The sequence below is a fragment of the Gorilla gorilla genome, chromosome 19, assembly GCF_029281585.2.
Source record: "Gorilla gorilla gorilla isolate KB3781 chromosome 19, NHGRI_mGorGor1-v2.1_pri, whole genome shotgun sequence".
Lineage (NCBI taxonomy): Eukaryota > Metazoa > Chordata > Mammalia > Primates > Hominidae > Gorilla > Gorilla gorilla.
The window spans coordinates 44,724,891-44,750,467 of NC_073243.2; the positions used below are offsets into that span (position 1 = coordinate 44,724,891).

General features: G+C 40.3%; 2 protein-coding genes across 2 annotated transcripts in view; both read left to right on the forward strand.

Annotated features, from left to right (window-relative positions):
• Nucleotides 1-25,577, forward strand: part of ADAMTS6 (ADAM metallopeptidase with thrombospondin type 1 motif 6) — a 362,071-nt gene that overhangs the window by 7,695 nt on the left and 328,799 nt on the right. The window contains exon 2 of the mRNA XM_063700711.1: nt 684-758. The gene's annotated coding sequence lies outside the window, so the exon portion shown is untranslated. The remainder of the gene's footprint in view (nt 1-683; nt 759-25,577) is intronic.
• LOC134757596 (uncharacterized) lies at nt 16,577-20,841 on the forward strand. Its single transcript, XM_063700728.1, is given in 9 exon segments — nt 16,577-16,895; nt 16,898-17,097; nt 17,136-17,194; nt 17,196-17,572; nt 17,575-17,656; nt 17,658-18,217; nt 18,220-19,022; nt 19,024-19,222; nt 19,225-20,841. Coding segments are annotated over 9 exon segments (3,291 nt in total). The 5' UTR covers nt 16,577-16,750; the 3' UTR covers nt 20,091-20,841.

A 25,577-nucleotide genomic window follows, 5' to 3' on the forward strand; every position in this document is an offset into this window, starting at 1 on the left:
GTTTCACAGTTTTAGCTTTTTTTTTTTTTTTTTTTTTTTAGATGGAGTCTTGCTCTGTCGCACCCAGGCTGGAGTGCAGTGGCATGATCTCTGCTCACTGTAACCTCTGCCTCTCAGGTTCAAGCGATTCTCCCACCTCAGTCTCCCAAGTAGCTGGGATTACAGGCGTCTGCCACCATGCCCAGCTAATTTTTTTATTTTTAGTAGAGATGGGGTTTCACCATATTGGCCAGGCTGGTGTCGAACTCCTGACCTCAGGCAATCCACCCGCCTCAGCCTCTCAAAGTGCTGGGATTACAGGCATGAGCCACCGCACCTGGCCCATAGTTTTAACTTTTATGTTCGTGTATGTGAACTATTTTGAATTAAATTTTGTATCGGATATGTTATAAGGAGATAGTTTTGATTTTAATACACTGAATAAAATAAATATTCAAGTCCATAGTGATAGAAAATTACAATCAAATGAGAGAGAATGAATAAATCTTCCTTATAGAAGTATTACAACTAATAAACATAGAAGAAAAGTTGTCTTTAGGCAAATACCCTAGTAATAATTTTGTAGACACACAGCAATAATTTAGCGTCTTCTGAAGGATGCTAAAATTAGTGGGTGAAAATTCAGAATGAAATAGGATCTTTGCATCATCTAAAATTGTATTTTGTATTTCTTACTTACACAGGGAAATATAGTACCTTTATAGTGGAGAAACCCAGCAGACACCACCTTAATCACGTGGTCAAGGTTAATATCACAGGTAATCAGATGTCTCAATAATCAAAATATCTTGATATGATGTAATTAGAAAGACACAACATTGTTTCTGTAGTATTATTGCCAAAAATGCATAACCTCATTCTAATCATGAGAAAATGTCAGACAAATGTAAATGAAGTTTATCCTATGAAATAACTTGCCAGTACTCTTCAAATGTGTCAAGGTTATGAAATACAAGGAAAGCCCGATAAACTCAAATTGGAGGAGACTAAAAAGAATTAATAATTACTTGTAAGGTGGGATCCTACGTAAGTTCCTTTAACTGAAAAAAAACAATACTGGAAAAAGTGGTGAAATTTGAATAGGGTCTACAGTTTAGTTAATACTATTATATCAATGTTAGTTTACTGGTTTCAATAATTTTAATATAATTATTATAAAATGTTACACATAATTGTATCATGATAACTGACTCGGAGCTTGTAGATGGGGCAGACTGAAGCAATTTAAAACCTTTAGGTGGGGAGGGGTGAAAACAGAGTGGGAGTAAGAGAATAAAAGTGACAAACCTTAAACATAACACTTTTCTAGTAATATGACTGTGCAAATCAAAAGGAAGGAATCTAATGCAAAGATAGCCAAGGCAAACAGATTTTGTTGTTTGGCTCTCCTCTTCTTGCTTTCTTTCTAACAGAATTGATTTTTGTTTGGGTAATCCACTCTTCTCTATATAGCTGTGCATTTAGCTAAACCAAACATGCTTATCTGAATCCTTTTTAGTGATTTATTAAAGAATATATTTGATCCAGTATTATTATGTATCTTCTGAGGAACTTTGGAGAAATATTTTTTTCACTGATTAAAAAAATGCCAGTAGTAAGTGGCTTCTCTTGTTCTGGTGGATATTACTTGGTCTGCATGGGACATCTGGAACTGCTTAGTCATTTTGTAACCATAAGGAGAGCTTGCCATGGACAAATCTGGCATGTTTAGTATGGCAGAAACACAAAAGAAAAAGAGCAAATTCTGATAATGTTATTGAGCAAGTGAATTAATTTATTCTAGAGCTTTCCTACTTGGGAACATGATAAGTAAGATAATAAATTTTCCTTCTGGTTTAAGTCGATTGAGACAAGGTTTTATGTTGCTTGAAACTGAAAGCATCCTAGCTAGTAGCAACACCTAACAAAATCATGAAGTGGAACATTTATTTAGTCTTGATAAAATTAGTTTTATAGAATAGTGTGACAGAGGCTTTAGAATGGGTATTTTGAAGATGTTTGAAAAAACAAATTTATTTTAAAAGACTTTTTTTTTTTTTTGAGACCAAGTGTCGCTCTGCTGCCCAGGCTGGAGTGCAGTGGCGTGATCTCAGCTCACTGCAATCTCCTCTTATTGGATTCAAGAGATTCTCCTGCCTTAGCCTCCTGAGCAGCTGGGATTACAGACACTCATCAACACGCCTGGCTAATTTTTTGCCAAAGTGCTAGGATTACAGGTGTGAGCCACCATGCCTTACCAATTTTTGTGTTTTTAGTAGAGACCGGGTTTCACCATGTTGTCCAGGCTGGCCCTGAACTCCTGGGCTCAAGCAATCCACCAGCCTCAGCCTCCCAAAGTGCTGGGATTGCAGGAGTGAGCCACCTCACCCTGCCATTTTTTTTTTTTTTTTGAGATAAGTTCTCACTATTGCAAAGGCTGGAGTTCACTGGCTTTGAACTCCTAGGCTTAAGCCATCTTCCTGTCCCACGAGTAGCTAGGACTACAGGTGCCTGCCACCATGCTAATTTTTTTTTTTTTTTTTTAAGAAATGGGATCTTGCTATGTTGCCCAGGCTGGTCTTGAGCTCTTGGTCTCAAGACATTCTCCCGCCTGGGCCTCCCAAAGCACTGGAATTACAGGTGTGGGCCACCATGCCTGGTTAAAAAGAGCAAGGAACTTTAAAACAAAAATAGGAACAAATGAACCAAAATTAGGTTATGAAATTGAATTAATTACAGATTCCATATTGGATTAAATATAAGAATTTCAACACAATTTCTGCAAGTAGGATAACTCTTGACTGGCTACAGTCAGTGAGAATGAACTGAAAGACAGTTGAAAAATTAACCCAGAAAGACTAAGAGGTAAAAATTATGAAGCATGGATAAGAAATGTAGAGGAGAGATCAAAGGACTCTACCATATGTCACATAGAAGTTTGTGATAAAAAGAATGAAGGAATATAAATAAGTAATATCTGAATAGGTTATAGGTGAAAAATCTCCAGAATGGAGAAAAACAGAAGTCTTTGGAAAAGCATGTACACTGAGTGCTGTGCAGGATAAAAAAGCTAAATATGCTAAATCCACAACACGACATAGGTTTTTGCTTCGTTTTGTTTTTGAGATGAGGTCTCACTCTGTCGCCCAGGCTGGAGTGCAGTGGCAGAGTCATGGATCACTGTAGCCTCAACCTCTTGAGCTCAAGTGATCCTTCCACCTCAGCCTCTCAAGTAGCTTGGACTACAGGTATGCACCACCATGCCCAGCTAATGTATTTTTTATTTTTATTTTTGTAGAAACAAGGTATTACCATGTTGTCCAGGCTGCTCTCAGACTCCTGGCCTCAAGTGATCCTCTTGCCTTGGCCTCCCAAAATCCTAGGATTACAGGCATAAGCCACTATGCTCAGCATACATAGTTTAGTGAAACTACAACACATTAAAGAGAAAGTATTCAAAGATACCAAGAGAAAGGATAGTAACTTAAGGACAATAATTATATATGTCATCAGAAACAATGGACATTGGTGCTGAGGGGTAAAAAGGATAATCAATCTTGAATCACATAACCAGCTAAAGTATTACTCAAGAATAAGGACAAAATAAATGTTGTAGCCTGGGCAGCAAAGTGAGACCCTGTCTCTACAAAAATAAAAATTAAAAAAAAAATTAGCTGAGTATGGTGGGACATACCTGTAGTCCAAGCTAATTGAGAGGCTAAGGCGGAGGATTGGTTATACCTGGAGTTCAAGGTTGCAGCTAACTATTCACTATATTCTATGAAGCCTGGGTGACAGTGAGTGACCATCTTTAAATAAATAAATAAATAAACTTTCTGACATATAAAAACTAAAAATCTTTCCCACCCATACACATTCCCTAAAATAAGAGTTAACAGATATAACTTCAACCAGAAGAAAAGTTAATCCAGGGGAGGATAGGGTTAAGGAATCAGCCATGAGCACATAAATTTATTTAAAATCAGTTATGGAAAGAAGAATGTAAAGACATTTAGAAAGAAAAAGTGTTTCTTGAAGAGATGTCACAGGGATATCGTACTTCAGAGCAACTCTCTAGTCAATTAAAAAATACAATATATGTTTAAAGGAAAATTACCTGCAAGGTTACAAAGTTTGTATTAGCCTATTCATAGTGGGAAAAAAAACAGCAATTTTTTCACATTGATATCATATGCACAAAAGTGCATATCTTCAGACATTAGTATTGCAAAAGTAAGTAATAAACATCTGGTAGAAAGTTAACTTACGAGAGAAATACTCGTGGGTTTTTTTTTTTTTTTTTTTTTGAGACGGAATTTTGCTGTTGTCTCCCAGGCTGGAGTGCAATGGCACGATCTTGGCCCACTGCAACCTCCATCTCCCAGTTTCAAGCGATCGGAGTATCTGGGATTACAGGCATGTGCCACCAAGTCCGGCTAATTTTGTATTTTTAGTAGAGATGGGGTTTCACCATGTTAGCCAGGCTGGTCTCGAACTCCTCACCTCAGGTAGTCTACCCCGCCTTGGCCTCCCAAAGTGCTGAGATTACAGGCATGAGCCACTGCGCCCGGCCAGGTTTTTTTTAAAAAAATATATAAGACAAGATTTCCCCTATTTTTAGCTTATATTTGGGTCAAAGTGTTTTCTGGTTGTTCTTTGACTGTGGAACATGATATTCATACTTAGTATAATGATCGCAAGCAAATGGTTGTGTTTGCTTCAGGACAGTTGCATATTACAAAGAAGCCAATGTTTTTGGCTTTTCTGTTAAAAAAAAATTTTTTTAGCAGGCCGGGCACGGTGACTTACGCCTGTAATCCCAGCACTTTGGGAGGCCAAGGTGGGCGGATCACGAGGTCAGGAGTTCTAGACCAGTCTGACCAATATGGTGAAACCCCATCTCTACTAAAAAATACAAAAATTAGCCGGGCGTGGTGGCACGTGCCTGTAGTCCCAGCTACTCTGGAGGCTGAGGCAGAGAATTGCTTGAACCCAGGAGGCAGAGGTTACAGTGAGCTGAGATCAAGCCACTGCACTCCAGCCTGGGCGACAGAGTGAGACTCCATCTCAAAAAAAAAAAAAGTTTAGCAAGTAGACAAAAAGTATCTTAAAGATAATAGAAAGAGTTCTAAATATTTTTTAAAATTTTAAATGTGCCAATTTAAATTATAAGTTTCTGTCTATAGAAAAAGAAGACATCTTTAGACAGAGTTAGAAGGCACCCCACAGAGTGGGAGAAAGTATGGTAACTCTATCCAACAAAGAATTCACATCTCAAATACATAAAGAGCTCTCCTAAAATCAACAATTAGAAGACATTCATCCTAATTTAAAGTATAGGCCGGACATAATGGCTTACGCCTGTAGAACAGCACTCTGGGAGGCCGAGGCAGGCGGATCACTTGAGGTCAGGATTTCGAGACTTGCCTGGCCAACATGGCAAAACCCCGTCTCTACTAAAAATACAAAAATTAGCTGGGCATGGTGGTGTGTGCCTGTAATCCCAGCTACTCGGGAGGCTGAGGCAGAATCGCTTAAACCCAGGAGGCAGATTTTGCAGTGAGCTGAGATCGAGACACTGCATCCAGCCTAGGAGACAGAGTGAGACTCCGTCTCAAAAAGAAAAAAAAAAAAATTACATTGGTGTGCAGGCACGGTGGCTCACACCTGTAATCCCAGCACTTTGGGAGGCTGAGACAGATGGATCAATTGAGGTCAGGAGTTTGAGACCAACCTGGCCAATATGGTGAAACCCTGTCTCTACTAAAAATACAAAACTTAGCCAGGCATGGTGCCTGTAGTTCCAGCTACTCGGGAGGCTGAATCAGGAGAATCACTTGAACCTGGGAGGTGGAGGTTGCTGTGAGCCGAGCTTGCACCACTGCACTCCAACCTGGGTGACAGAGCAAGACTGTCTCAAAAAATAATAAATAAATAAATAAATAAAATTTAAAAATGTATATTGGTTAGAAGACTTAAGAACCCAGGCACAGTAGGTGATGCCTGTAATCCCAGTGATGTGGGAGGATTGTTAGAGCCCAATAGTTTGAGGCTGCAGTGATCTCACCACTGCACTCTAGCCTCTAGCCTGGGTGACAGAGTGAGACCCTATTTCTTAAAAAAACAAACCAAACAAACAAACAAAAAAAGACTCTTCATGTTAGAGAATAAATACCTTGAAAATGTTTTAAATATCTCTTCATATTAGAGAATAAATATCTTGAAAATGTTTTAAAGGAAAGACAGGACTTCTAGTTTCAGACTAAGATGGAGTAGACACACTCCTCTCTATTCCTCCTATTAATTGTAGCTTAAAACTTTGCACATTATATGTAATATACATGTTAGGAAATATCTGAAAAGTGGAGCAAAGGCAGCAGACTGCCTAGGGACTTTGGGACACAAAGAGGGACACAGCAGTTTTCTTTTTGCCTTATACATACCAGACTGGATGCTAGAGAAGATCATAACCTTGAAAACACCAATGGAAGACAAAAGTCTCCCAAAACTTTGCTCTATCAAAAGGATGAGGAAAGAGGCAACACAGTAAGACAGAAAACTTTTCAACTATAACCACCCTACTGCAGCTAAACACCATGGAAAAAATGCCACCCTACCACCACCCCTGTCCAAAAAGGCCAAAAGTAGTGGACCTCAGCTTCCACCCTTGTTGAGCTATAACATGGTGTCCTGCCCCTGGGGTGATCAGAGAAGACTGAGTTGGGAGTCAGGACTTTCTTCCCTGCCAGCAGTAAGAAGGCCATGTGGTGGTTCTGAACTTACATACCCACCCAGTAGTAAAGAGGCAACCCTGTTCATTAGAGGAAGCCATGTCAGAACTTTCACCACCATCCAGAGGTAAGGAGGCCTCCTACTCTTGACTATAGAATCAGTGGAGGCCACCTGGCAATCAGTAACAAGGTGCTCCTTCCTTTCCTAGCCAGACTGATGTCAATGGAGGCCTTTGAAGAGGCTGAATTTCCACAGCTGCCCAGATGTCACAAAGCACTTCTGTTTCCCTACCCCTGGGTGTCAGAAAGCCTGAGCAGAGAACGTGGACTTTCACCACTACCTGGTAGTAATGAGACTGTGCCCCACTTCCCCTCCACCAGAATTGTGTCAAAGGTGGCCTGCTAAAACAGAAGATTTGAGTAAGATCTAGAGTGTTATAATAACCAAAATGTCCAGGGTACAATACATGCCCGAAGAACTAGGAAAATCTGAACTTTAATGAAAAAAGACAACATATAGCAACATCAAGATAAAACAGAGGGCCAGGCAGTGGCTCCTGCCTATAATCCCAGCATCTTGGGAGGCCGAGGCAGGTGGATCATATGAGGTCAGGAGTTCGAGACCAGCCTGGCTAACATGGTGAAACCCCATCTCTATTAAAAATACAAAAACTAGCTGGGCGTGGTGGTGGGTGCCTGTAATCCCAGCTACTAGGGAGGCAGAGGTAGGAGAATCACTGGAACACGGGAGGTGGATGTGGCTGTGAGCGAGATTGCATCATTGCACTCCAGCTTGGATGACAGAGCGAGACTCCGTCTCAAAAAAAACAAAAAAAACAAAAAAAACTTAGCAATTGCAAACATGCCTGAAACAAATGAAAATAGTCTCAGCAAAGAAATAGAAGATATAAAGAAGAATCATATTGAAAAGTTTAAAATGAGAAGCACAATAACCAGATTCAAGATTCAGTGATGGGCTCAATAGCAACATGAAGAGGACAGAGGAAAGAATCAGCAAGCTTGCAGCTAGAACAATAGATATGGCCAGGCACCATGGTTCACGCCTGTAATCCCAGCACTTTGGGAGGCTGAGGTGGGCGGATCATGAGGTCAAGAGATCGAGAACATCCTGGCCAACATGGTGTAACCCCGTCTCTACTGAAAATACAAAAATTAGCTGGGCATGGTGGTGTGTACCTGTAGTCCCAGCTACTCGGGAGGCTGAGGCAGGAGAATTGCTTGAACCCAGGAGGCAGAAGTTGCAGCGAGCCAAGATCGCGCCACTGCTCTCTAGCCTGGAGACAGAGTGGGATTCCGTCTCAAACAAACAAACAAACAAAAAACCTAAAAAACAAAGAACAATAGATATTCCTTAATCTGATTAACAGAGACAAATTATGATGAAATCAAATGAACAGAGCCTCAAAGACCTGTGACACTATAATAAAAGATCTAATGTTTTTGTCATCAAAGTCCCAGAAAGAGAGGAGAAAGTGGGTGGGTTTTAAAATAGTGGCTGAACATTTCCCAAATTTGGTAAAAAGCATAAACCTACAGATTCAAGAAGCTGAGAGAACCCCAGCTCAGGAAAGGATAAACCTAAAGAAATCTACACCAAGACACATTGTAAGTAAACTGAAAACAGAAGGCAAAGAAAAAGTCTTAAAAGCATTGAGAGAGAAAGGATACCTTACCTATGGGGAAAAACAATTGGGAGGACAGTAGATTTTCATCAAGTACCGAGGAGGCCAGAAGGAAGTGGCTTAATGTTTTTCAATTGCTCAACGAACTGTCAGCCCTGTCAGATATCATATATCTGGTAAAATTACCCCTTAGGAGTGAGGGGGAAATAAATACATACTAGATGAAGGAAAACTAAGAGACTTTGTTGCTAGCAGACCTACCCTAAAAGAAGGCTAAAGAAAGTTCCTGGCTGGGTGCAGTGGCTCACGCCTGTAATCCCAACACTTTGGGAGACTGAGGCCTGCCAAGCTGAGGCCAGGTGGACAGCTTGAAGCCTGGAGTTCAAGATAAGCCTGGGCAATAAAGTGAGGCCTCATTCTCTATTTAAAAAAAGAAAGTCCTGAAACATAAAGGAAATCATAAAAGAAGGAATCTTGGAACATTAGGAAAGAAGGACAACAGGAAAGAGCAAAAATGTGACCAAATACAAGACCGGGTATGTTGACTCACACCAGTAATCCCAACACTTAGGGAGGTTGAAGCCTGGCGTTTGAGACCAGTCTGGGCAACATGGCGAGACCCTGTCTCTACAAAAAATAAATTAGCCAGGCGTGGTGTTGTGTGCCTGTAGTCCTAGTTACTAAGGAGCCTAAGGCAGCAAGATTGCCTGACCCAGGAATTTGAGGTTATTGTGAGCCATGATCAATGCCACTGCACTCCACCCTGGGTGGAGTGAGACCCTGTCTCAAAAAAGAGACAGAATCAGACCCTGTCTCTAAAAAAAAAAAAAAAGAAGAAAGAAAAAGAAAGAAAAAAAGAAAAGAAAGAAAGAAAAAAGAGAAGGAAGATATATGACCAAATACAATAGTTTCCTTCTTGAATTTTCTAAGTTATGTGTCCATGATTGAAACAAAATATATGATTTGATTCTCAGTGATGTAGAGGAAATATTTAAGACGATTATAACTGGGGAAAGGTAAAGAGGTTTAAAGGAAGGTAGGGTTTTACTTCATTCAAACTGATAAAATGTCAATACCAGTAGACTATGGTTAGTTACGTAAGTGTTATGTAAATGTAATAAATAAAGCAATGACGTACAAAAAACATATAAAGAGATATGCCCTCAATCCCTAGATGTATTCCTTGAAGGTTGGGAATATATCTATATGTGTATATTGATATATATTTACATAACATTAGAGAGATATATAATATATAAAACTTTCAGAAATTATTAAAGATATTTTAAAAGTAAATTATTTCTAGGCTAGGATAGCAAATGATAATGTAAGGAAATTGTAGCCTAGTCTTATGAACATAGATGCAAAATCCAACAGAAAATACTAGAAAAACAATTCATACCATTTATACATACAGTATAAGAAATTTATAATGCTGAAATTCAATTTCTTCCTTCTTGGCATTTTTGTTATTGTCAGGTCTTTTATTTTGACAGGTGTTACAAACTCCACACTATATTGTTTTTATTCTAACTTAAATAGACTTTTGAATATATATGTGTATATTTTATTTATTTATTTATTTGTTTGTTTGTTTGAAATAGGGTCTTGCTCAGTTGCCCAGGCTGCAGTGCAATGGCACAATCATAGCTCATTGCAGCCTTGAACTCCTGGGCTCAAGTGAGCCTCCCACCTCACCCTCAAAAAGTGCTGGAATTACAGGCGTGAGCCACTGGCCTGCCTTTTTATTGGAACATTTCGTTCATTTATATTTACAGTAGACAGACTTCTAAAACCCTGTTCAATAATTTTCACCTCCTGGTATCCCTGGCTTTGTGTTATCCCCTTCCCATTAGGTGTGGACCGAGGAACTTATGACTTGTTTGTAATGAATCAATAGAACAAAGGGACATCACTTCTGAGACTAGGTTACAAAAGACTGTGACTCCTATCTTGCTGTCATTCTGTTGCTCTTTCTCCTTTGCTTACTTTGATGAGGTCAATTGCCATGTTGTGATTGTCCATAATGTAGTTTCTTATCACTAAGGGTGACTGCTTCTAACAGCCCGTGAGGAAGTAATTTTTTTCTTTTTTTTTTGAGAGGGAGTCCCACTTTGTTGCTTAGGCTGGAGTGCAGTGGGGGCAATCTTGGCTCACTGCAACCTCCATCTCCCGGGTTCAAGCGATTCTCCTGCCTTAGCCTCCCGAGTAGCTGGGATTACAAGCATGTGCCATCATGCCCAGCTAATTTTTGTATTTTTAGTAGAAATGGGGTTTCACCATGTTTGCCAGGCTGGTCTTGAACTCCTGACCTCAGGTAGTCCGCCCGCCTCAGCCTCCCAAAGTGCTGGAATTACAGGCGTCAGCCACTGCACTTGGCCACTATTTTTATTTTATTTTTATTTTTTGGAGACGGAGTCTCACTCTTGTCGCCCAGGCTGGAGTGCAGTGGTGCGATCTTAGCTCACTGCAACGCTCCGCCTCATGGGTTCAATCAATTCTGTGCCTCAGCCTCCCGAGTACCTGGGATTACAGGCACCCGCCACCACGCCTGGCTAATTTTTTTGTATTTTTTTTAGTAGAGATGGGGTTTCACCATCTTGGCCAGGCTGGTCTTGAACTCCTGACCTTGTGATCTACCTACCTTGGCCTCCCAAAGTGCTGGGATTACAGACGTGAGCCATCGCACCCGGCCTTTTTATTTTTATAGTAAAAATATACTCATAAATACTTTGGAAAAAAAACAAACAGGAAAGTATAAAGATGAAAATTAAAAACCCCACCACCCAGAGATAACCACTTGTAACCTTTTTTTTATTACTTAACCTTGATCCTAACTGTATGACATGTGCTAGAAAATATGAAATTATGATCCTAATTTTATGAAGTAAAGTGTTTATGTATGCATTTTATGTATATGCTTATAATGTTCTTTATGATTATACTATATAATGAGCTCTGCTTCTTTTACTCTTTGTTGTATTTTTCTCATAACTAGGTAATATTAGAAAAAACATTTTTAAGGCTACTGGATTATTAACAAAGTAGGAGTACCATCATTTATTTTAACAATTTCTCTATTATTGGCTATTGAAGTTGTTCCCAGTCTTTCACTCTTAGAAATAGCACCGTGATCAATGTCTTTATGTAAATTCCTAGAAATAGAGACACTAGGTCAAAGAGTATAAGTGTTTTGTTTTGTTTTGTTTTGTTTGGGACAAGGTCTCTATAGCCCAGGCTGGAATGCAGTGGTACAATCATGGCTCACTGCAACCTCAACCTCCCTGGCTCAAGTGATCCTCCCACCTTAACCTCCTAAGTAGCTGGGACTACAGGTGTGCCCCACCATGCCTGGTTAATTTTTTGTGTTTTTTGTAGAGACGGGGTTTTGCCATGTTGCCCAGACTGGTCTAAAACTCCTGGGCTCAAGCAATCCACTCACCTTGGCCTCCCAGAGTGCTGGAATTACAGGCATGAGCCGCCTTGCCTGGCCACTAAGGCTCTTGATTAATATTGCCAAATGCCTTTCCAGAAAGGTTGAAGCAATTTATACCCCCACCAGCAGTGTATGAGAGTGCCCATTTAATGGAACCCTTGCCAACAATGAGTATTTTTTAAAATTTTGTCTATTTGATTAAAAAAATCTTGTTTTAATTTATATTTATTGGAGTATAAGTGAGATGGAACTTTTTTTCATAGATTACTGGCTGTTTGTATTTCTTCTTTTGTGAATTTTCTGTTTCCTTGATCGTTATTCTAGAACAGTGCTGAATAGTGCTGAATAGACACCTAATGCAAACTATGTATGTAATTTTATAATAAATTTTCTTGTGGCCTCATTAAACAAGTAAAAAGAAACAGGTGAAATAAATTTTAATGATAAAATTATTTTAGTAATAAAAAATCTTAATAATAAAATTTATTTAACCACATACACCCCAAATATTATCATTTCAACATTGGGACTAGCTACATTTCAAGTGCTCTTGTGAGTAGTGGCTACCATATTGGACAGTGCAGATTCAGAACATTTCCATCATAGTGGAAAGTTCAACTGGGCAGCACTAGCATGGAGCTAGAGCTTTTGATATTTTTTTATAAGGAAACTTTATATATTTAGTTTTTGTCTATCCTATTTGTTGTAGTTTTTTCCAGTATGCCATTAACCTTTTAATTTTGTTTATTCTTTTTATTTACTTATATTCAAACAATATAGGTGGATCTGTCATTCTTTCCCTTTGTTGTCTATTCCATTGTTTTAGGTCTACCTATTCCCAGATAGTTAATTCTTCACCTATATTTTCTTCTGTCCCCCCACCCCCATGTTTTTACAGACAGGGCCTCATTATGTTGCTTAGGCTGGGAGTGCAGTGGCTATTCACAGGCATGATCATAGCACACTACAGCCTCAAACTCCTGGCCACAAGCGATCCTCCTGCCTTGGCCTCCCAAGAAGTTAGGACTACAGTGACACACTACTGAACCAGGCTACCCTAGATTTTTTAATGGCTTCATTTGTAATGCAGTTATTTAATCCTGAAATTTATCACATTATTTTAAAAGTGTACCTGATTTATCAAGAAGCTTACTATGGTTGCATGTCTATCAATTTCTCCTTGGAGTTTGTAAGAGTTTCTATTTTAAGTATTTTGATGCTGTGTTATTTAGTGCATAACAGTTCGGGATTGTTGATCATTGTAAAGGACTATGATTCTCCTGGTCCTTTGTAGTAGTTTTTGTTTTGACTCTACTTTATTTGAAATTAATATCGTCACCCCTGGTTTGGGTGGCAGTATTTCCCTAAGAAATCATTGTCCAAGCTTTAATTTTTAACCTTCCAATTTTATTTTGCATATACTTTTGTAATTATTGTTTTTGTGTGTGTGTGTGTTTTTTTTTTTTTTGAGACAGAGTCTCACTCTGTCTCCCAGGCTGGAGTGCCAGTGGCATGATCTTGGCTCATTGTAACCTCCACCTCCCAAGTTCAAGTGATTCTCCTGCCTCAGCCTCCTGAGGTAGCTAGGATTACAGACGTCTGCCACCATGCCAAGCTAATTTTACAATTTTAGTAGAGATGGAGTTTCACCATGTTGGCCAGGCTGGTCTCGAATTCCTGGCCTCAAGTGATTCACCCACCTCAGCCTTCCAAAGTGCTGGGATTACAGGCGTGAGCCACTGCACCCAGCCTTTTGTAATTATTTTTGTAACTGTGATTTAATCTTAATTCTGTTAAATTGATTTTTTTTCTTATTGCTGGTCCTTTTATATGTCAGTTTCTCCCATTTTTGAGTTATTTTTTATATCACTTAGACTACTGATATATGCCTTCAATAATTATTTTCAAATACATATCTTATAGTCAGTACTCAATAAATATTTCCTGAATAAAATAATAAATCAATGAATGAAGGAAGGAAGGATGTTAAGCCTTTACACATCATAGAATGTCTTTCTGTTCTGTGGTAAAAAGCATATGACTTTTTGTTTTATGAAAAATCTACTTTTTACTCTTGAATGATGGTCTCATGTCTCTCTCTTTTTTTCAACAAACTTAATTTTTTAGCTTTTTTTTCTTTTAGCTTTTTTTTTTTCTTTTAAACATTTAAACATTTTACCAGGATATGTCTAGGTTTTGGTTTCTTTACATTGATTTTACCAGGAAAAGAATGAGACTTTTAATCTTCTAATTTAAGTCATTCTTAAATTCAGGAAAGTTTTTTCTGGTATGTATTTGTCTGTTTTTGTACAGTTGTTTTGAATCCATTTTCAGGAATATGACTAATTTTGAGATTGGATCCCAGGTTCTAACCCTCATATCAATAATTAATTTTCATCTGTTTGCTCATTTTATGTATATTTAGAAGGATTTTTGGCAAATGACATAAGGTGAGGAATTAAGTTTTTTTTTCTAATTAGCTTGCCTTCTCAAAACTGAAAAAATACACGTTTGTTTTCTATATCTTTCATTCTGTTTTTATTTTTTAATTTATTTTTTATTTTTTATTTTATGGGCACATAGTAGGTGTATATATTTATAGGGCACATGAGATATTTTGATACAGGCATACAATGTGTAATAATCACATCAGGGTAAATGTGATATCCATCACTTCCAGCATTTCTCTCTTGTGTTACAATCTAATTATACTTTTTTGGTTATTTAAAAATCTACCATTAAATTATATTTGACTGCAATCACCCTAGCAAATACTAGGTCTTGAACTAGAAAATACTAGGTCTTATGTATTCTTTTTTAAAAATTTTATTTTAAATTATGTTTTGTAGAGACAGGGTACCCATATGTTGCCCAGGCTGGTCTTGAACTCCTGGGCTTAAGCAATCTTCCACCTTGGCCTCCCAAAGTGCTGGGATTACAGGCACTATGCCCAGCCATACATTTCTTTATTATTTTGTACCCATTAACCATCCCCACTTCTCCTCAACCCCCTGCCCCCCACTATCCTTCCCAGCCTCTGGTAACCGTCTTTCTATTCTCTGTCTCCATGAGTTCAATTGTTTTAATTTTTACCTTCCACAATTAAGTGAGAATGTTTGAAGTTTGTCTTTCTGTGCCTGGCTTATTTCACTTGACATAATGACCTCCTGTTCCATTTATGTTGTTGCCAATGATAGGATCTCATTCTTTTTTATGGCTGAAGAGTAACTTCATTGTGGAGTACTCCACTGCATACCACATAGTTAGGATTGCTAGTGAGATTGAACACTTCATTATTTATTTATTGGTCTTAGCTTGTTTTCTCCTGTGACTTGCCTATTTATGGCATTTTCCAATTTTTTTGGTCTGTCTCTCATAGATCTGTGAGTTATTTAATGAGAGATATTTATTCTGTTTCAATTATATATATTGCAAATCCTCCCAATCTCTGGTTTATATTTTTCACTTTTTAATGATTTTTTAATTTTCATTTAAAAGTAAAACTCATCAGTCCTTTCCTTTATGCTTTGAGTCTTTGCACTTATTTAAGAAATCCTACAATAATTAGAAAATATTTATTTTTACTATATGAGATTCAAATCCCATCGTATTGAAGGAGTAAACTGTATCATATTGAAAGTATATGCAATTTGGCCAGGCGTGGTGGCTCACGCCTGTAATCCTAGCACTTTAGGAAGCAGAGGCAGGTGGATCACCTGAGGTCAGGAGTTTGAGACCAACCTGGCCAACACGGTGAAACCCCGTCTCTACTGAAAATAGAAAAATTAGCCAGGCATGGTGGCATGAGCCTGTAATCCCAGTTACTCGGGAGGCTGAGGCATGAGAATTGCTTGAACCTGGGAGGCAGAGGTCGCAGTGAGCTGACATCACACCCTGGGCGACACAGTGAGACTCCGTCACAAAAAAAAAAAAAAAAAAAAAGTATATGGAATTTGGTTTTAACATTTTATTTTTTTTGAAACAAGTTCTTGCTCTGTCACCCAGGCTGGAGTATATTGGCAGCATCATAACTCATTGTAACCTCAAACTCCAGGGCTCAAGCAATCCTCCTACCTCAGCCTCTCAAGTAGCTAGGACTACAGGTGTGCACCAATATACCCAGCTAATTATTTTTTTATACCCAGCTTATTTAAAAAATTTTTTTTTTTGTAGAATCAGTGTCTTGCTATTGCCCACTCTCGTTTCAAATTCCTGGCCTCAAGCCGGCAATTCCCACTTCAGCTTCCCAAAGCAAGAGATTTCAGGTATGAGTCACCATGGAAATTTGGTTTTAATGTGTTACATCTAGTTTTAATATCTCAGGAGTTGAATTAATAATTCATCATCTTTAGAGAGAGTCACCTGCTTCAATGTAGCAATTAATTCCAAGCAAGTGTATAATCAGAATTCTTCATGTCATTTTTCTGAAAACACAAGCAGTCTAATTTTAAGAAATGGCTTGGTTTTCAACTTAAACATTTAAGTTTAATTTATAGTTTAATGTATTAAAATTTTTAAGGGTTTGTTCTTACCTCTATAAATTCCTCAATCCCTGTTCTTTGGCTATCAAATTCTTCTGTCTTTGCTTCTAGTTTTCAGTTTCTGAAATATATACCTACATATAAACAAATTTCTTTCTCTCCCCAATTTCCATTTATTCCATCTTTGGTTCCCTGAACAGGGTTCACTTAAATTTATTAGTTTTCTAAAGACTCCTCTAACTTTTTTTGGGGGGTGTGACTAAGGAGTTTGCTGTCAACTCTATTCTGCCCATAATCTTCATTTCTTAATTAAATGAAGAAAGGAAAGAAAAGCTGGAGGGAATGAACGATGGGGAGCCTGGGTCCCCTGAGGAAGGACCCCACTACACTACTGACAATTTATGCTGTTAATCTTTCTCCCATCCTTCCCCAAGGAGGCCTCTGGCCTTTTACCAGAGTAACTGCACTGGGGAAAGGGGAATGATCAGACTTTTCAGGGACTTACTGGATACTGGCTCTGAGCTGACATTGATTCCAGGGGACCCAAAACATCACTGTGGTCCTCCAGTTAAAGTAGGGGCTTATGGAGGTCAGGTACTTAATGGAGTTTTAGGTCAGGTCCCACTATAGTGAGTCCAGTGGGTCCCTGGACTCATCCTGTGGTCATTTCCCCAGTGTCAGAATGCATAATTGGCATAGACATACTTAGAAGCTGGCAGAATCACCACATTGGCTCCCTGACTGGTAGGATAAAGGCTATTATGGTGGGAAAGGCCAAATGGAAGCCATTAGAGCTGCCTCTACCTAGAAAAATAGTAAATCAAAAACAATATTGTAAAAACAAACAAAAAACAACAACAAAAACCAATATCGCATCCCTGAAGGGAGTGCAGAGATTAGTGCCACCATCAAGGACTTGAAAGATGAACTCTCCTATTTGGCCCGTGCAGAAGAGAGATGGATCTTGGAGAATGACAGTGGATTATTGTAAGCTTAACTAAGTGGTGACTCCAGTTGAAGCTGCTGTGTCAGATGTGGTTTCATTGTTTGAAAAAATTAATACATCTCCTGGTACCTGGTATGCAGCCATTGATTTGGCAAGTGCCTTTTTCCCCATTCCTGTTTGTAAGACCCACCAGAAGCAATTTGCCTTCAGCTGGCAAGACCAGCAATATACCTTCACTGTCATACCTCAGAGGTATATCAGCTCTCTGGCTTTGTGTCATAATCTTGTTTGCAGAGATCTTGATCACTTTTCCCTTCCACAGGATATCACACCAGTTCATTACATTGATGACAGTATGTGACCGGATCTAGTGAGCAAGAAGTAGCGAACACACTGGACTTATTGATGAGACATTTGCATGCCAGGGGATGGGAAATTAACTAAAATTCAGGGACCTTCTACCTCAGTAAAATTTCTAGTGGTCCAGTGGTGTGGGGCCTCTCAAGATATTCCTTCTAAGGTGAAGGATAAGTTGGTGCATTTGCCCCCTCCTACAACCAAGAAAGAGGGACAACGCCTAGTGGGTCTATTTGGGTTTTGGAGGCAATACATTCCTCATTTTGGTGTGTTACTCCAGCCGATTTATCGAGTGACCTAAAAGGCTGCCAGTTTTGAGTAGGGTCCAGAACAGGAGAAGGCTCTGCAACAGGTCTAGGCTGTTGTGAAAGCTGCTGTGCCACTTGGGCCATATGACCTAGCAGATTCAATGGTGCTTGAGATGTCAGTGGCAGATAGGGATGCTATTTGGAGCCTTTAGCAGGCCCCCATAGGTGAATCACAGCAGAGGCCTCTAGGATTTTGGAGCAAGGACCTATCGTCTTCTGCAGATAACTACTCTCCTTTTGAGAGACAGTTCTTGGCTGGTTACTGGGCTTTGGTAGAAACTGAATGTTTGACTATGGGCCATCAAGTCACCATGTAACCTAAACTGCCTGTCATAAACTCGTGCTTTCTGACCCATCTAGCCATAAAGTGGGGCATGCACAGTGGCATTCCATCATCAAATGGAAGTGGTATATATGTGATCAGGCTTGAGCAAGTCCTGAGGGCACAAGTAAGTTATGTGAGGAAGTGGCTCAAATGCCCATGGTCCCTGCTCCTGCCATCTAGCTCTCTTTCCCCCAGCCTGCACCAGTGGCCTCATGGGGAGCTCCCTGTGAACAGTTGAAAAAGGAAGAGAAGACAAGGGCCTGGTTTACAGATGGTTCTGCATGATACGCAAGCACCACCCAAAAGTGGACAGCTGCAGCACTACAGCTGCTTTCTAGAACATCCCTGATGGACAGTGGCGAAGGGAAATCTTCCCAGTGGGCAGAACTTCGAGCAGTGCACCTGGTTGTGGACTTTGCATGAAATGAGAAATGGCCAGATGTGCGATTATATACTGATTCGTGGGCTGTAGCAGATGATTTGGCCGGATGGTCAGGAACTTGGAAGAAGCATGATTGGAAAATTGGTGATGAAGAAATTTGGGGAAGAGGTATGTGGATGGACCTCTCTTTTTGAGTGGTCAAAAACTATATTTGTATCTCTTATGAGTGCTCACCAAAGGTGACCTCAGCAGAGGAGGATTTTAATAATCAAGTGGATCGGATGACTTATTCTGTGGACACCACTCAGCGTCTTTCCCCAGCCACCCCTGTCATCACCCAATGGGCCCATGAACAAAGTGGCCATGGTGGCAGGGATGGAGGTTACACATGGGCTCAGTAACATGGACTTCCACTCATCAAGGCTGACCTGGCTATGTATGACCACTGCTGAGTGCCTGATTTGCCAGCAGCAGAGACCAACACTGAGCCCTTGATATGGCACCATTCCTTGGGGTGATCAGCCAGCTACTTGGTGGCAGGTTGATTATATTGGACCTCTTCCATCATGGAAAGGGCAGCGGTTTGTCCTCACCAGAATAGACACTTACTGCAGATATGGGTTTGCCTATCTTGCATGGAATGCCTTATCCACCATCATGGTATTCTGCATAGCATTGCCTCTGACCAAGGCACATACTTTACAGCTAAAGAAGTGCAGCAGTATGTTCATGCTCTTGGAATTCACTGGTCTTCTCCTTATCATTTTGAAGCAGCTGGATTGATAGAACGGTGGAATGGCCTTTTGAAGTCACAATTACAACATCAACTAGGTGACAATACTTTGCAGGGCTGGCGCAGAGTTCTCCAGAAGGCTGTGTATGCTCTGAATCAGTGTCCAATATATGGTACAGTTTCTCCCATAGCCAGGATTCACGGGTCCAGGAATCAAGGGATGGAAGTGGAAGTGGCACCACTCACCATCACCCCTAGTGGCCCATTAGAAAAATTTTTGTTTCCTGTTCCTGCAACATTACGTTCTGCTGGCCTAAAAGTCTTAGGTCCAGAGTGGAGAGTGCTGCCACCAGGACACACAACAATGATTCCATTAAACTGGAAGTTAATATTACCACCTGGACACTTTGAGCTCCTCCTACCTTTAAGTCAACAGGCTAAGAAGGGAGTTACAGTGTTGCCTGGGGTGATTGGCTTGGACTATCAAGATGAAATCAGTCTACTACTCATCTTGAAATCAGTCTACTCTTCCTTACCTGATGGAGGTAAGGAAGAGTATGCATGGAATACAGGAGATCCTTTAGGGCCTCTCTTAGTATTACCATGCCCAGTGATTAAGGTCAATGGGAAACTACAAAAACCCAATCCAAGCAGGACTAAAAATGACCCATACCCCTCCGCAATGAAGGTTTGGGTCACTCTACCAGGTACAAAACCACAACCTGATGAGGTGCTTGCTGAAGAGACACAGGGAATACAGAATGGGTAGTAGAACAAGGTTGTCATCAGTACCGGCTATGACCACCATTACTAGTTGCAGAAATGAGAACTGTAATTCTCATGAGTATTTCCTCCTTATTTTGTTAAGAACATGTTTATGCATGTATACAGTTTGTCTAAGAAAATATCTTCATTTTCCTTTTTCCTTTATCATGTGACATGAAATTTATTGACTTCATATCAGCATTTAAGTGGTAACTTTATGTAATAGCATTTAGTTTAAGGATTAATGTGCTTCCAGCTTTACAAGGGATAGGGATAGCTGTATTATGTTAGGCATAATTATGACCTTATTATTGTCTTTATTTGAAGATTATGTATGATTTCAGGAGATGTATATGTGTTCAAGTTGACAAAAGGTAGACTTCTGATGGTTAATATTGAGTGTCAACTTGATTGGATTGAAGGATGCAAAGTATTGTTCCTGGCTGTGTTGTGAGGGTGTTGCCAAAGGAGATTAACATTTGAGTCAGCGGACTGGGAGAGGAGGACCCACCCTCAAGCTGGGTGGGCACAATCTAATCAGCTGCCAGCATGGCTAGAATAAAAGCAGGCAGAAGAACATGGAAGTACTGGACTGGCTGAGTCTTCCAGCCTCATCTTTCTCCTGTGCTGGATGCTTCCTGCCCTCAAACATCAGACTCCAAGTTCTTCAGCTTTTGGACTCTTGGACCTACACCAGTAGTTTGCCAGAGGCCCTTGGACCTTTGGTCAAAGGCTGAAGGCTGCACTGTTGGCTTCTCTACTTTTGAGGTTTTGGGACTTCGACTGGCTTCCTTGCTTCTCAGCTTGCAGATGGCCTATTGTGGAATTTCACCTTATGATCGTGTGAGTCAATACTCCTTAATAAACTCTCCTTCATATATACAGCTATCCTGTTAGTTCTGTCCCTCTAGATAACCCTGAATAATATAGCTTCTATTTTTTGGTTTTTGAAATATATACATATAAACAAATTTCTTCCCCTCCCCAATTTCCACTTATTTCACCTTTGGTTTCCTGAATGGGGTTCACTTAAGTATATTAGTTTTCTAAAGACTGCTAGATTTTTTTTTTTTTTTTTAGATGTGACGAAGGAGTTTCCTGTCAACTCTATTCTGCCCATAATCTTCATTTCTTAAACGAAGAAGGAAAAGAAAAGCTGGAGTGAAAAGTTTTGAAAGAGAAAAAATTGATCTCTATAATAATTTTCAAGAATTTTTACTGCAACTAAAATTCAGTGTTTAGTTTATGAAGAAAAAAATGAATGGCTATAGTACATACATTTCCATGGTAACAGAAGTGCTAAATACGGTATTAAAAATGGCAAGATATGCCTGTAATCCCAGCACTTTGGGAGGCCGAGATGGGCGGATCATGAGGTCAGGAGATTGAGACCATCCTGGCTAACACTGTAAAACCCTGTCTCTACTAAAAATACAAAAAATTAGCCTTGCGTGGTGGCGGGCGCATGTAGTCCCAGCTACTGGGGAGGCTGAGGCAGGAGAATGGCATGAACCCAGGAGGCGGAGCTTGCAGTGAGCCGAGATCGCACCACTGCACTTCAGCCTGGGCTACACAGTGAGACTCCACCTCAAAAAAAAAAAAAAAAAAAAAGGCAAGTTGTTTATATAGGATTTATATTGCAAGAAAAAGAAGAAATGAAGGGGAAACAAGATTTAATAGATTTAGTGGCTGGGTACAGTGGCTGATGCTTAAAATCCACCACTTTGGGAGGTCGAGGTGGGAGTGAGAGGTGACAGCTGCTGGCAGTCCTCACAGCCCTTGCTGGATCTGGGTGCTTCCTCTGCCTGGGCTCCCACTTTGGCGGCACTTGAGGAGCCCTTCAGCCCGCCGCTGCACAGTGGGAGCCCCTTTCTGGGCTGGCCAAGGCCAGAGCTGGCTCCCTCAGCTTGCGGGGAGGTGTGGAGGGAGAGGTGCCGGCGGGAACCGGGGCTGCGCCCGGTGCTTGCGGGCCAGTGCGAGTTCCGGGTGGGCGTGGGCTCGGCAGACCCTGCACTCGGAGCAGCCCGCCGGCCCCACTGGCCCCGGGCAGTGAGGGGCTTAGCACCTGGGCCAGCAGCTGCTGTGCTCAATTTCTCGCGGGGTCTTAGCTGCCTTCCCGCGGGGCAGGGCTCGGGGCCTGCAGCCCGCCATGCCTGAGCCTACCCCCCCGGCCTCCGTGGGCTCCTGTGCCGCCCGAGCCTCCCCGACGAGCACCACCCGCTGCTCCACGGCACCCAGTCAACCACCCAAGGGCCGAGGAGTGCGGGCACAAGGGGCGAGACTGTCAGGCAGCTCCACGTGCAGCCCCGGTGTGGGATCCACTGGGTGAAGCCAGCTGGGCTCCTGGGTCTGGTGGGGACTTGGAGAACCTTTTTGTCTAGCTAAGGGATTGTAAATACACCAATCGGCACTCTGTATCTAGCTCAAGGTTTGTAAACACACCAATCAGCACCCTGTGTCTAGCTCAGGGTTTGTGAATGCACCAATAGACACTCTGTATCTAGCTACTCTGGTGGGGCCTTGGAGAACTTTTATGTCCACACTCTGTATCTAGCTAATCTGGTGGGGAGGTGGAGAACCTTTGTGTCTAGCTCAGGGATTGTAAAGGCACCAATCAGCACCCTGTCAAAACAGACCACTGGGCTCTACCAATCAGCAGGATGTGGGTGGGGCCAGATAAGAGAATAAAAGCAGGCTGTCTGGGCCAGCAGTGGCAACCTGCTCGGGTCCCCTTCCACACTGTGGAAGCTTTGTTCTTTCGCTCTTTGCAATAAATCTTGCTGCTGCTCACTGTTTGGGTCCACACTGCATTTATGAGCTGTAACACTCACCTGAGAGTCTGCAGCTTCATTCTGGAAGTCAGTGAGACCAAGAACCCACCAATTCCGGACACAGGAGGATCACTTGAGGCTGAGTTCATGACCAGCCTGGGCAACAGGGAGACCCTATCTCTACAAAAATAAAAACAGCTGGGGATGGTGGTTCATGCCTGTAGTTCCAGCTAAAATATATGTATTTTTTATTAGTCAATTTAAATAAGTAAATAGATAATAAAAATTTTAAAAAGAGACAAGAGAATGGCGGTTACATGGGCCAGTTGACTTGTGAAAATTCATTAGACTAGACACTTGTCATCAAACTATGTAATTATTTATACATTTTTCTGCATGAATATTTTCAATTAAAAGTTTATTAAGAAAAGATGGAGCCATTGCAATGTATGGATCTTGATTCTAATAAAAAGAGGCATTTTTTAAAGCCCTTTTTGCAATTGGGAAATCTGAGTACAATATTTGATGACATGAGTTATTAATGTTTTAAGAATAATAGTGGTGTGTATTTATTTTTTTAGTACTTTTATTTTAGAAATACAGGGAAATAATGAAATGAAATGATATCTGATGAAATGATAGATGAAACAAAGTTGGTCACACTTGGACACTTGAAACTGGATGATGGCTACATGAGTGGTCATTATACTGTTTTTTTTTTTACTTTTGTATATGTTTGAAATTTTCTGCAATGCAGTTAAAATATTTACACAAACACATATATATACACATATATAAAGTTAAATTGACAGTTCGCCATTTCCCACCCTAATCAATTTTCACCAATTATTCACAGTATTCTTGACCCAATCACTTGGAGACAGAATCTGTTGGAAAAATTTCATTACTCTGTTTAGACACAGGATGGCACTCTTTGAATAAGTAATTAGCCAAAGTCCACTCCCACTAAGTAAGCTCCTCTACAAGCTGCTACTTTGTAGGGCAGTTTATCTTAGTTGAGGGTAAAATCTTTTCAGAGCTTATATAGATGTTTACTGCTCATACCTTTATTTTTTGTGTGTGTGCTGGCTGTCCCTATTTACTGCCAGTACTTGAAAAATTAAGGAAGGTTAAGGTTCAACACTATTTAAATAGTCATTTGATGCCTACTTTTCTTATTTTTGGTGTTTACAATTATTGCTATATTTTGCTACCTCATGTATTTCACATGTATGTACACACATATATATACACATACAAATACACACACATACATACATACATATGAATCATCTTTATTTAAAACTCAAAGCCCACTATTGAACAGATTTCTATATTTTAAATGGCATTTAGCCAGATACTACTGATTAAGGTCAGGATGAGGACTATTGACTCTGTGGACAGATGCTTTCCACTTTCAACCCTTGAAGAAGAATTGAAATAACTGTATTCTTGGACGTTCTCAGTCTGATTCATGCCTCCTTTTAGCCAACTATTCATAGATTCACCAGAAGAATTACACCTACTACCTCCGGCGTAGGAAGAAAAAAAAAATCAAATGGGCAATAATGTTAGCAGAAGCTTGAAATTTAAGAGCCGGTATTCAGAAAGATCATCCTTCCTACCCCCTTCCCTCCGGTCCAGTTCTCCTTTCTGGTTCTCACCATCGGAAATCGACTTGGCATTAACTAAGGGCTGGAATTTCAAGGCGTCAATTTTCCCCTGCCCCCAACCTCGGAAACTCTTAAACAGCTCCCTATTCTACACTCAATGGTAGAGACAGATAAATGATGCAGCAGATTACACCGTTGAAAGGCAACATTTGTCCTGAGCTATTTTCACATTTTTTCCTGTTTCCGATGTATGTGCCAGACTTTGTTTGCTTGCTTAGGACATGGAAAACACTGGGCATTTTCTCCCCAGCGGCTTTCATTCTCAGCAAATGAAAGTGAAAGTGCTACATTGTAGCGGTATTTTATCCTTAAAGTCTGGACTGGCAGCTGGTGTGTAGGGGGGAGGGAGGGTGGGATTGGGAAGGTTGAAGAACCAGTTTTGAGGTTTTGTTTGTTTATCTTGAGATCGCAGCAGGGTTCGTGTTTTTTTCCCTCCTTTTTTTTTTTTTTTTTTTTTTTGGTGGTGGGGTCCTACTTCGGATTTATTTTCATTTGGGCAGTCATTGAAGTTTCATTCAATGGACTGACTTAAAAAAATACACTCCACTTGTGGCTTTTCCCGGTTGCACTTTAAAACACCATCCAGTCTCACCCTCATCTGGAAATAATGCAAGCTTCTCTCTTCCTTCCCCCGCTCCCTCCTCCCCTACTTTTTTTTTTTTTCTTCTTCTTCTTCTTTTAAAGCTCCACATAACCTGAAGTCGATAATCAGATGGAAAATGTGCTGGTATTAGTTTACTTTAGTTTACTTTCCCTTTTGGTGTTTACCTTACTTGCTGAAGTATGTATAAAACACAGGCATTTTGTACACTTGTAGCTACTGAGTCTTGTGCCTGCTGCACGAATCTAAGCTTTAAGTTTCCTCAGAGGCACTGTTTACGTGCAAGTTTTAACATTTTGATTACGTGGATTTTAAAAATAAAATTACACGGAGAATGACACCAGAGATCTTAACAGTGACATTAGTCCATCTAAAGCCATTCATCCTTCTCCCTCCCGCTTCATTTTTCCAAGAAACAACTAATAGCAAACCAGGCTAGAATTTCT